This window comes from Hemiscyllium ocellatum, chromosome 25 (genome assembly GCF_020745735.1).
Source record: "Hemiscyllium ocellatum isolate sHemOce1 chromosome 25, sHemOce1.pat.X.cur, whole genome shotgun sequence".
Taxonomy (NCBI): Eukaryota; Metazoa; Chordata; class Chondrichthyes; order Orectolobiformes; family Hemiscylliidae; genus Hemiscyllium; species Hemiscyllium ocellatum.
The window spans coordinates 50,604,759-50,617,307 of record NC_083425.1 but is presented as its reverse complement, the minus strand read 5'-3'; the positions used below and the strand labels follow the sequence as shown (position 1 = coordinate 50,617,307).

General features: G+C 44.2%; 1 protein-coding gene across 1 annotated transcript in view; it reads left to right on the top strand.

Moving 5' to 3' along the window:
* The window catches only part of LOC132827674 (voltage-dependent T-type calcium channel subunit alpha-1G-like), a 32,510-nt gene extending 25,328 nt beyond the window's left edge, over positions 1 to 7,182 (top strand). The window contains exon 2 of the mRNA XM_060844318.1: positions 7,118 to 7,182. Coding sequence (XP_060700301.1) covers positions 7,118 to 7,121 — 4 coding nt within the window. The 3' untranslated portion in view covers positions 7,122 to 7,182. The remainder of the gene's footprint in view (positions 1 to 7,117) is intronic.
* The last annotated feature ends 5,367 nt before the right edge of the window (positions 7,183 to 12,549 follow it).

Sequence of the window (12,549 nt, the reverse complement as noted above, 5' to 3'; positions counted from 1 at the left end):
CAGCCTCTTACCAAAGTCACAAGTAACATCTCCGCGTGACTAGGATGATGCTAAACAATTGTCCAAAACCCTTCTCAATGAGTCTACAAACTTGACAATACCAAGCCTCTGATGGGATTTCATTCTCCTCATTTTCTACTAAGTTGTAACCACTGAGAATTGTGTGCCCTCTATTTTCTTCTAACTCCTGTCCCTTTCTCTCTAGCACTGGATTGGTCACGTACACCCACCCCCCTCCTTCCCATTTCCCACCAGCCTCCTACCCCCCCCCCAGGTGTCACCATCTGATGTCAGACTTTCACACTGATGACAGGCAGAGCTCACCTCACTGAGACCGTTCTCGACTCCTCCACTGTCATGGTGACAAATATTTGATGAGCCGAAGCCAGTGCCTCCGTTCCTGCCACCGTTTCTGTGTCTGTCAACTGACTCCATTGCTGTTCCTGGTGACGTTCAGAATCAAACTGGCTAATCACGGTGTCTTATTTGACTCAGAGCTGAGTTTTCAGGCACACCATCATTGAGACTGGCTTATTTCTATCTCCACTGTGACTGACTCCTCCTCTGGCTCTGCTCATGTGCTGCTGAGACCCTCATTGGAGATTTTGTTACCTGTAGACTTGACTATTGTCAACCCATTCTTGGTTGTCCCGCACCTGTATAAACCTGAGGACATCTAAATTCTGGTAGAGAGCTAAATTCTGCTAAGTGGAGCCTAACTCTCATTTACGTCCCATTCACCCATCAACGCTCTGCTCACTGATCACACAAAATGACTTCTAATCAACCTGTTTGGAGATCTTATGACAAGATGTAGGTGAGACTTGAAACAGAAATTTCTGTCCCTGAGGCAGGGACATTACCACTGCACCACAAGATCCCATTGTGCTCACTGTTTTAAGTTGACTCCTCGTTAAGCACTGCATCAATTTTTAAAATTTCAGATCCCTGCATGGTCTTACTCCTCTGCACCTCAGTAATATCTTCCTGTCCCCAACCTTAACCTCCCGAGCATCCTCAATTTTAACCAGAGCTGCGCCTTCAACAACCTCCGGCCAAACTGTAGAATGTCCTCCCTAAACCTGAACCTGTCTCAAACTAGACCTTTAGCAATTTGTCATCTTCCACAAAGCCCTCGTTATGTAACTCAGTGTTAAGTTTCATTTGACAATACTCCTGTGAACTATCTTGGGACGGTTCAGGATGTTAAACTCCAGTTTGTTATTGTTTTTGTTTGTCACACTCCGTGTGTCTTGCTTGGCGGCCTTCTCTCTAAATGTGTCTCATTGTTTATCTCACACTTGCCTCTATTCAGCTTCATATCTCCCTCATATCACTTGGCCATTTTGTCCTTTCCTCTTGTAGATTTGAGTGTATTATCAGGACCTCTTCCCCTTTCTCGTCTATTGTTTTCCCACCTCATCCTACAGCTGCCTCTCCATGTAATGTTTATGATATGTACTTGCATGTATGCATCTGTAAACATGTGTATGTGTGAGAGTCTGAGTCTCTGTCTCTGTATGTGTATGCATGTTTCTTTATGTGTACGTGTTTGTGCATGTGCGTTTATATGTTTGAGTATGTGTATGTGCGTGTCTGCTTGTGTGAGTCCATTTCCTGTTATCTCTGTGCTCCTCTCCCCCGCCCTCCATTATTGCTCTCTACCCCCTCTTGCCCCCATTTCTCCACCCCTCCTCTGTACACTTGTCCCACTCTGACTACCCCTTTCTGTCTCATTATCTGTCCACCTCATTGCAGTTCACTCCAATCCCACCATTCCCTCATTTGCCATTTACCTCCCCATCTCTCCATTCTCCCTCATTCCCCCTTGTTACTACCCACATCACCAAGCGGCGAGCAGCATTACACATCCCACCAGAGAATCTATCGGAATTTTAAACTTAATTAGTAAATCCGAAATTAAAAACTAATCTCAGTAATGATGATCATGCATTGTCTAAAAAACCAGTCTGGTTCACTGATGTCTTTTGGGGAAGGATATTTGACATCCTTATCCTCAGGCCAGTGTCCTAGAGCCAACCATCTTCAGTTGCTTCATCAATGACCCAGATGTGGAGATGCTCAGTGATGATTGCACAATGGTCAGCACCATTCAGAGCAGATCAGAATTCAGGAATAATTCACCTTCTGACTCCTCAAAGTCTGTCCACCATCTACAAAGGTCAAGCCAAGAGTGTGATGTAATACTTCCCACTTGCTTGGATGGGTGAGTGGAGCCCTAATAATACTCAAGAAGTGGTGTACATGAAGATTTCCGCTTGCGGACTCCCTAGGCAAACCCAAGGCAGTGTCAGGGGAGAGCAGAAGTCAAGGCAGGAATGGTTAGAAGGTCCAGGCAGGTTGGTTAGAAGAACATCAGGCTGCCTATCCATATCATTCCGGGTGGCACAGTGGCTCAGTGGTTAGCACGGCTGCTTCACATTGCCAGGGATCCTGGTTTGATTCTAGCCTCGGGCGACTGTCTATGTGGAGTTTGCACATTCCCCCTGTGTCTGCGTGGGTTTCCTCTGGGGGCTCCGTTTCCTCCCACAGTCCAAAGATGGGCAGGTTAGGTGAATTGGCCATGCTAAATTGCCCCTAGTGTTCAGGGATGTGTAGGTTAGGTGCATTAGTCAGGAGTAAATATAGGATAATAGGGTATGGGTGTGGATGGGTTATTCTTTGGGGGGTTGGTGTGGGTGAAAGGGCCTGTTGGTACACTGTAGGGATTCTGTGATTCTATTGTCTTCTAAAGTTCCATTCTCTCATAACCCTGATCTCCTACCGTTGCTAAAACCCCTTCCAGTTCTCCATGTTTCCTCCATTAGCCTTTTACCCAGTATCTGTATGGACAGAACTCCAAAATTATGTCAAATTAGTAGGAAGCCTTTAAAATGGAAATGGAAATAATCAAATCTCCATTCTCATGGAGCTGTAAAGAAAGAATGCAGCCATTTATACCAGGAGGGGTATGGAGACCATGGACTCAATGACATCATTTTGAATCTCCTAAAGTAGTCAATTAGTAATAAAAGCAGAGAAAAATAAACAACATTGGAGATATACGTAATCATTTAATAACTCCTTAAAACTGTCAATCAAATTATGTACACAATGTCAAGTTGAACTAATTAGTTCTGAAGCTTTTGAAATTCAGCCAAGCATTCAATTGACCAAACATTCCTGATGAAGGTCTTATGCCTGAAATGTCGTCTCTCCCGCTCCTCGGATGCTGCCTGACCTGCTGTGCTTTTCCAGCGCCACACTTTTTGACTGACTCTCCAGCATCTGCCATGCTAACTTTCTCCTAACTGCCCAAATAACTAGTGCAGCTCTAAATGAGTGAGTCAATTGAAGTCGAAGTCACATATATTTAGGATGTTATCTGAGTTATACTCGTTGACCTCTGCTTAAAATAATTCTACAGGTAGATAATGTTTTTGTTCAAACTTAAACGAGCAGGCAAGTTTTATTTCAAGTAACTGTGCCTCTCCAAAACCATCAGTTCATCTTGAAATATTTCCACATCCTTGAAAGTAGAGTCGCAGGTAAACAGGGCAGTGCAGAAGAGGTTTAGTGTACTTGCTTTTATTAGTCAGTGCATTGAGTATAGGAGTGGGAGGTCATGTTGCAGCTGTACAGGACTTTAGTTAGACCACTTTTGGAATACTGCATATAATTCTGGTCTCCCTGCTATAGAAAGATACCGTTAAATTTGAAAGACTTCAGAAGAGATTTACAAGGACGTTGCTGGGGTTGGAGATTGACCTATAGGGAGAGGCTGAATAGGCTGGGGCTAATTTCCCTGGAGTGTCGGAGGCTGCAGGGTGACCTTATCATGAGGGATGTGGATAGGGTGAATAGCCAAGATCTTTTCTCCAGGGTAAGGGAGTCCAAAACTAGAGGGCATTGGTTTAAGTTGAGAGGGGAAAGATTTAAAAGAAACTTAAGGGGCAACTTTTTCACGCAGAGGGTGGTGCATGTATAGAATGAGCTGCCAGAGGAAGTGGTGGAGTCTGGTACAGTTACAGCATTTAAAAGGCAGTGGATGGGTAAATGAATAGGAAGGGTTTAGAGGGATATGGGTCAAGTGTTGGCAAATGGAACTAGATTAATTTAGGATATCTGTCAACATGCACAAGTTGGACCGAAGGGTCTGTTTCCATGCTGTACCTCACTATGACTCTAAAACTCTAGGGTAATAATTTATGTCACTTCAGTTCATGACACTAGAGTTCATCAGCATGGTTTTCAATTTCTCTGAATGCACAGTGGCAATTTTCCCAACAGAAAATAACAGGGAAGCGATGGTCTGGTGGTAGGCTGACACAGCAAATGGTGGAACTTGAATTCAATGAAAACTTGGAATTAAGAGTCTAATAATGGTCAAGAATCTATTGCTGATTGTTGGTAAAACCCATCTGGTTCACTAATGTCCTTTAGGGAAGGAAACGGCCATCCTTACCTGATCTGGCCTACATGTGACTCCAGACCCACAGCAATGGGGTTGACTCTTAACTCCCTTTTGAGCAATTAGGGACGGGCAATAAATTCTGGCCAGCGATGCCAGCGATGCCCTCATCCTGTGAATGAATAAAAAGAAACCAATGCACCTTAATACTTACACAGTAACGTCAAAGTAACGACCATCTTAACTTTATGGGACTTTGATTAATTACTGCAGTGAAAACACATCTAACTGAAAGCTCAGCACCTAATAATAACAATTGAAGTTGTCAAAAGAATGAGCACTTACCCGATCAACTGTTCCTCTCTCCTCAGCAGGAACCTGCTGTGGTTCCTGAACTCCCTTACTGAGCAGGTCTCTCATGTTGAAATGGAGGAGTTGAGAGAAGCCCCTGTGGATTAATCCTGAAGATTTTGTGCTCAAAGAGTAACATGACAGACAACCCTTTGAATCAGTCCTGCGTCCTCGCTATGCCACTTCCTCCACTCTGGTACAAACGCATATTCCTGTCAGGGGTTGAGGTTTGTGAAGCTGTGGATCTGTTGTGTATGAAATCATTGAATCCATACAATGTGGAAGTAGGCCATTAAGCCCATCAAATCTACACCCACCCTCTGAAAAGTATCCCACCTAGACCCACCCCCTTCCCATCATCCTGCATTTCCCATCGCCAATGCACCTAGCCTGCACACCATTGGATAATTTAGCTTGGCCAACCCACCAAACCTGCACATCTTTGGACTGTGGGAGGAAACCGGAGCAAACTCATGCAGACACAGGGAGATTGTGCAGACTCCACACTGACAGTCACCCAAGGCTAGAAACAAACCCAGGTCCTTGGTGCTGTGAGGCAGCAGTGCTAACCACTGAGCCACAATGCTGTCCCAATGAGAGCCTATAGAATCACATTATCTGGGCAGAATGCAAACATTGACTTGGAAAGGTGGATTCATGACACATCATTGATGACATTACTTTAATGTCACAAATTGTAGATTTTGTTTCTAACTATCTAGAAATAGCTGAAATGTCTTTATCTTTTATTTCTGAGCAATTTCAGACAATGGACAGTTCAAATAAGAGAGAATCTAAGCACCATCTCTTGACATTCGATGGTGTTACCATCACTGATTCCCCCACTATGGGCACTACCATTGACCAGAAATCCAACTTGCCTCGTCACATAAACAAAGTGGCTGTAATAGCAAGTCAGAGGCTAGGAATGCTGTGGCAGCCCAAGCCTGCCCATCATCTACAAGGTACAAGTCAGGAGTATAATGGAATACTTCCCACTTGCGTGGATGGGTGCATCTCCAACAGCACTCAAGAAGCTCAACACCATCCAAGACATGTTTACATGGGATGACATTTACAAAATCCACTCCCTCCACCACCAATGCTCAGTAACAGCAGTAAGTCCCATCTCCAAGACGCACTGCAGAAATTCATTGAATATCCTTAGATATCACCTTCCAAACATGTGAACTCTTCCATCTAAAAGGACAAGAGCAGCAGATACGTGGGAACACCATCACCTGCAAGTTCCCCTCCAAGCCACTCACCATCCTGACTTGGAAGTTTATCACTGTTCCTTCACTGTTGCTGGGTCAAATTCTGGATTTCCCTTCTTCAAGGGCATTGTGGGTCAACCTACAGCACATGCACTGTCAGAGTTCAAAAAGGCAGCTCACCACCGCCATCTCACGGACAACTAGGGATGGATAATAAATGCTGGGCCCAGCCAGCAATCCCCATGTCCCACAAGTGAATAAGAAATTCAAAGGTAAAGTAAATTAACTTCAGCACTGTTCCACCCCCAGAATGTCAGTCTCTTCTGGAGATAAAGCTTTGATGATGTGATATTTATTCACCATGAAGTAGACAACTGCCATCCTTTCCTCATTTCCTGTCCAAATTCAGCTTCTACACTTTGGGACTGTCTCAGAAATGAGAGAAAAAAATACTAAATCCAAGTGACAAATCAGTGAGGAAAACCATTAACTCAGGATAAATAATGTATACATGTTTGATTTTTCATTGAACACAGTTTAGCAGTTATAAAATTATTGAATGTTGTAGGGTGGCACAGTGGCTTGGTGGTTAGCACTGCTGCCTCCCAAGCACCAGGGACCCAGTTTCAATTCCAGCCTTGGGTAACTGTCTGTGTGGAGTTTACATATTCTCCCTGTGTCTGCGTGGTTTTCCTCCCACAGTCCAAAGATGTGCAGGTTAGGTGAATTGGCCATTCTAAATTGCCTGCAGTGTTGAGTCTGGGTAGCTTACTCTTTGTAGGGTTGATGGGCCGAAGGGCTGTTTCCACACGATAGTGAATCTAAAGAGGCATGCTATTCAGCAACAATCCAGCCAGATTTGACAACTCAAGAAATTTATTCTTTCTAAAGCATCCCCGTTTGAAACGTTTTCTGTTAAGGTTGGCCTGAAATGAGGGTAACAGTTAGTAGAGTTCCATTGCTGTGATCAGGAGAGATGTGGCTCCGAGCTCTTTCGGGACAGTAGAAGCTAATCTCTGCTTGGACAAAGGTGACTCTCTTTGCAATTAGGCACATGGTCCCAGATTCCTTTTCCAGACCATTATCTATGTGTTTGTTCATCAGTGTCCCCACACTAATCTCACTGTCTTCCTTGCAGCTGAAAACCACTCAGTGCCTTATGGACTCACACTCAGCAAAGGGTTTGGCTTTTCAAAAGTGGAGGCATTTAGATTGAGGGAAACTGAAGATCTCTTCCTGATCCGGTTACATTGGTAACTCCGTGGAAACCAGGGACTGAAGATGTCCCAAGCATCATTACAAATTCTTTATTAACTCTTTGGAACAGAAGTCTCACTGAAGCTGCCATGGTTATCATGAAAACAATTGATCAAGCTTTTTTTTTGCCAGGACTGCCTATGTAGAAGTCACAGTGGAAGCAAATCATCCCAGACTGCTGTTTGTTGATTTTAATTCCCCCCGCCCCTGCTCCCGCTCTGCTGTCTTGGCAACAGCCCCTCCTGAAGTTGTCTCCTAAGAACAATACGGTTCAATTAAATGATTTTCCTTGTTTCCAGAAACTTGTTCCCTTCTGCTGTTTTCTTCTCTCTTACAATAGAATAGAATCTGGACAGTGCAGAAAGAGACCATTCAGCCCATCAAGTCCACACCGACCATCCAAAGATCATCCTACCCACAACAGTACCCCCTGCCCTATCCCTGTAACCTTGCATTTCCCATGGCCAACCTAGCCTGCACACTACGGAGCAATTTCCCACCACCAATCGACCTAACCTACACATCTTTGAACTGTGGGAGGAAAGCAGTGCACCTGGAGGAAACCCACACCGACACAGGGAGATTGTTCAAAATCTTTTCCTGAAGTCCTGAGGTATGGAGGCATTCTGAGGAAACTTGAGCCTGTGCCTCGTAAAACCTTAGCTTGGCTTGAAATGAATCTGATACTTTGACATGCAGTTTGCAACTGAGAAGCATCCTTGAATTAAGGTGCTCAGGAACGGGCTCATTCAAATCCTTCCATTTACAATGATTTGATTGGGAGCCGAGGCAGTGCATGGAAGTAACTGAATTAGTCTCATCACTTGGGAGTTCAGGATATTTATGAGTGTTTGGGGGGATCTTTGGGACTTAGGAGGGAACTACTGGTTGGTGTCATACCTGTTTTGATGGTTGGAGGTCAATCATTGCAACCTCAGCTAATCCATACTTTTGTCAGTTAATTATGGAAAATGAAGAAGTGCAATGTTTGTAATTGTGGCTTTCCAGGTTTTGAATGGGGAAGGTTCGGGTGGTTGATAAGTTGAAGATACCAGCTTCCCTGTGCAAATAAATGCCTCTAAAACATCTTGTTGGCTGTGAGGAAGGGCAGTAACATCACAGAACTATAATCCAGAGGGTCAGGCTCAGAAATAAACATTTTTGTATATCTGGAATTTAAAGATAGTCTTTATAATAATATCTGTGAAACTATCATTGATTGTTATAAAAACCCATCTGGTTACTTAATGTTCTTTACATAATGTGGTTGACTCATAACTGCCCTGTGGGCAATTAGTCCAGTCAAGTGCTAGCCCAGCTACCATTACCTACATCCCATAGAAGAATAATATTTAACAATTCACAGATGGAGGAACCAGCTGTGTTAAAGTCTCTTTTGTAGCCAATACTGGGGCAATGTGACCCATAACCAGGAGACCTGAATGTTCCTGTCAGCTCCCTATGCATGTGAGGGACTTATACAGTTTAGCTGTGATTTGTGAAGACTTAACGGGAAGATTCAGCTCTCCAACCACATTTAGCTCACAAATGGCCCAATGGAACTTGCCTTTGAACCTACTGTTAATGCAGATTGGTGTCTGACTGTTTAATGGACTCTGCCATGATTCTCCATTGTCTGTCACTGTCTTGCATTGATGGGAAAGGTGGTATAGATGGCACAAAAATTGTAGGATTCTGAAAGTCCACTTGCATTAAATGTGACTGCATTTCACCCGACACAGCATTACTCATCTGTGGCTTGCACTAAGTGTTTATGCAAATGCTGCCTTCAGGGGTGTAGGTTATACTTGCAATGATCCTGATGTGGCATTGTGTTAATTGCAGCACAGAATCTGATTTTCCATCGAGTTATTTAAGTATTGAGTGACATCAGATGCTGCTCAGAATGTACTGCAAAGGCAAATGTGCCCAATTTGAAGAAGGCATATGGCGTACTGGCTTTTATTGGTAGAGGAATTGAGTTCCGGAGTCCTGAGGTCATGTTGCAGTTGTATAAGACTCTGGTGCGGCCACATCTGGAGTATTGTGTGCAGTTTTGGTCACCATACTATCGGAGGGATGTGGACGCACTGGAACGGGTGCAGAAGAGGTTTACCAGGATGTTGCCTGGTATGGTAGGAAGATCGTATGAGGAAAGGCTGAGGCACTTGGGGCTGTTTTCATTGGAGAAAAGAAGGTTTAGGGGAGATTTGATAGAGGTGTACAAGATGATTAGGGGTTTAGATAGGGTTGACAATGAAAACCTTTTTCCACTTATGGAGTCAGCTATTACGAAGGGGCATAGCTTTAAATTAAGGGGTGGTAGGTATAGGATAGATGTTAGGGGTAGATTCTTTACTCAGTGAGTCATGAGTTCATGGAATGCCCTGCCAGTAGCAGTGGTGGACTCTCCCTCTTTATTGGCATTTAAACGGGCATTGGATAGGCATATGGAGGATAGTGGGCTAGTGTAGGTTAGGGGGGCTTGGATCGGTGCAACATCGAGGGCCGAAGGGCCTGTACTGCGCTGTATTTTTCTTATGTTCTATGTTCTATGTTCTAATTCTGTTTGTGAGGATGCAGTTCTATCTGGGGAGATGATTCTGCGTATATATTGTAGAGAAACAGTGAGAGGCACAGCTGGACCTAACACTGAAGGATGAGCTATTGGGTCTGGGAAGTGTAGAAGTTGCCATATCACCAGGGGCCCAAGAGAAACTCCAGTAGTTGGCCAACATGTTGATGCTTGTGAGGTTTTATATGAATGTAAGTTTTATAGAGTTATGTCGCAGATAAAGATGCAACAAAAGACCCTTCTTTAAGAAAGAGTACCCTCATAATTTTCCCACGATATCTCCAACTTACAAATCGCAGTGTACTCAGTGCAGCAATGATCTGCCTGAAGCCTTCATTGGATTGGTGTTGGGTAGACAGTCTTACATTTGTTTCCTTCAACTCCATGTTCTCGTTAGTCTACAAAATAGAAACAGCTACAAACTATTGTACTGGGTCAATGTCACATTGTACTTTTCTTGCATGTTTTCTTTGGACAGACCTCTGTTAGTACTTACTTCAGTTACTGAGTCACATTCTCTGAACCTACTCTTCTGTTCCTCATTGATGCATGGAACCAGACTCGGTGTTGCTTTCGATTCTCTTGCAGTTTTTGTTTTTACAGTGAATTTGCACTGTTTGTATCATTTGGAAGAAGGAAACCCTGGCATTTATACAGCAACTTATGTGCCTTAAGAGGATCCAAAAGTGTTGGACAGCTAATGAAGTGTAGTTGCTGCTGTTACCGAGACAAGATCCCACAGGCAAGTGGGAGAAGGGATTCGTTTTTTTTAAAGCAATAACAGTTGCAGGCTGACACTTGGTGACGACACCAGTCGAACTCCCCTGCATTTAATCGTACGAGGCCCTGAGATCTTTTGTCTCGGAGAGCAGACAAATGGGGCATCTCTGGCAGAGCAGCACTCCCTCAGCACCATGTTGGATGCCAACTTTGATTTTGTCCTCAGTCCCTTGGAGTAGGGTCTTCGCTTCCTGCCTCTGAGGTAAGGCTCCGGCCTAGTGAGCTTCAAGTGACGATCCAGCAACACCAGGCTTCGGATGAGACAGTCAGAAAGTTATTGAACCCGCCAGGGAGAGTTAAGAAGCCAGTTTGAGGCCCACAAACATGGGGATGTCATTGAAGTGTGATCTCAAATCAGGAGAGGTTGCATGATCTTGTCTTCCCTAGGCCAGAGAATGCTGGAACACTCTCACTTATTTTGTGTCGCTGATTATAACTCTCTCTCTCTTCGCAGCCTCTTGAGCTGTATAAGACTTTGTTTAGGCCACACTTAGAGTATTGCATTCAATTCTGGTCGCCACATTACAGGAAGAATGGAGAGGCTTTGGAGTGGGTGCAGAAGAGGTTGACCAGGATGTTACCTGGACTAGAGAGTATGAGCAATAAGGAGAGGCTAGAAAAACGCAGGTTGTTTTCTCTGGAGCGATGGGGACTGAGGGGAGATTTGATAGCAGTCTATAAAATTTTGAGTTCAATAGACAGAGTTGACAGTCAGAATCTTTATCCCAGAGTTGAAATGTCTAATACTAGGGAGCATGCATATAAGGTGAGAGGGGTAAAGTTCAAATGAGATGTGAGGGGCAAAGAGTTTACACAGAGAATAGTAGGAGTCTGGAACGCTCTGCTGGGGGTGGTGATGGAGGCATAATTGATAAGGGCGTTCTAGATAAACACATAAATGTGCAAGGAGGGGAGGGATATCGAACAAGGGCAGGCAGAAAAGATTAATTTAATTTGGGTAAAGGGCCCATTCTTGTGCTGTACAGTTCTAATGTCAATCCCTAATTGCCCAGAAGGTTGTTAAGAATCAACCAGACTGTTGTGGGTCTGCGATCACATGATGGCTAGACCAGATGGGTGGGTAGCAACCATTGACTGCAGGTACTGGCCGTTTGCTGAGTTTTGTTTAAAACTCCAGCTTTTTATTCGGATTTAAATGTCACCAGTGGTCAGGGTGGGATTTCAACCCATGTCCTGAGAACGTCCGTCTGGGTTTTCTGGTTGAGCTGGACCACTCCACCACCACCACCACCTCCTGTTCCTCTGTCGGTGGTTGACAGGAGTCAAGGTTTTGAGTGGCCTACAGAAACATTGTCTCAGAGGGGGGGAGAATAAAGAAACAGTAAGACTTGAAAACGAATGTACGAGAACAAAGAACAAAACAACAACATAGCGCAGGAACTGGCTCCTCGGCCCTCCAAGACTGTGCCAACATATTTTGGCCTTCCATATTAAAACTGTCTTCACTTACAGGATCCGTGTCCCTCTATTCCTTTCCTATTCATGTATTCGTCCAGGTGTTTCTTGAATGCTGTTATTGTGTCTGCTTCCACCATCTCCTCCGGGAGCGCGTTCCAGGCCCTCACCACCCTTTCGTATGAAAGACCTGTTTTGCACAACTCTTTTAAACATCTCCCCCTCACATCTTGAATCTGTGTCCCATAGTAATTGACCCCTATACTTTCCACTCTATCCATGCCATTTACATTCTTATTAACTCCCATTAGGTCACCCCTCAGCCTCCTATATTCCAGTGAAAACAAACCCAGTCTAACCGACCTTTCTTCCGTGCTAAAATCCCCCATACCAGGCAACATCCTGGTAAACCTTATCTGTACCCTTGCCACAGTATCCACACCCTTCTGGTGGCCAGAACTGTACACTCCATTTCCAAGTGTACGATAAGAGTGGGAGTATCATTCGCAAGTTTTATTTTATTTTTTATTTCTGGAATCTTT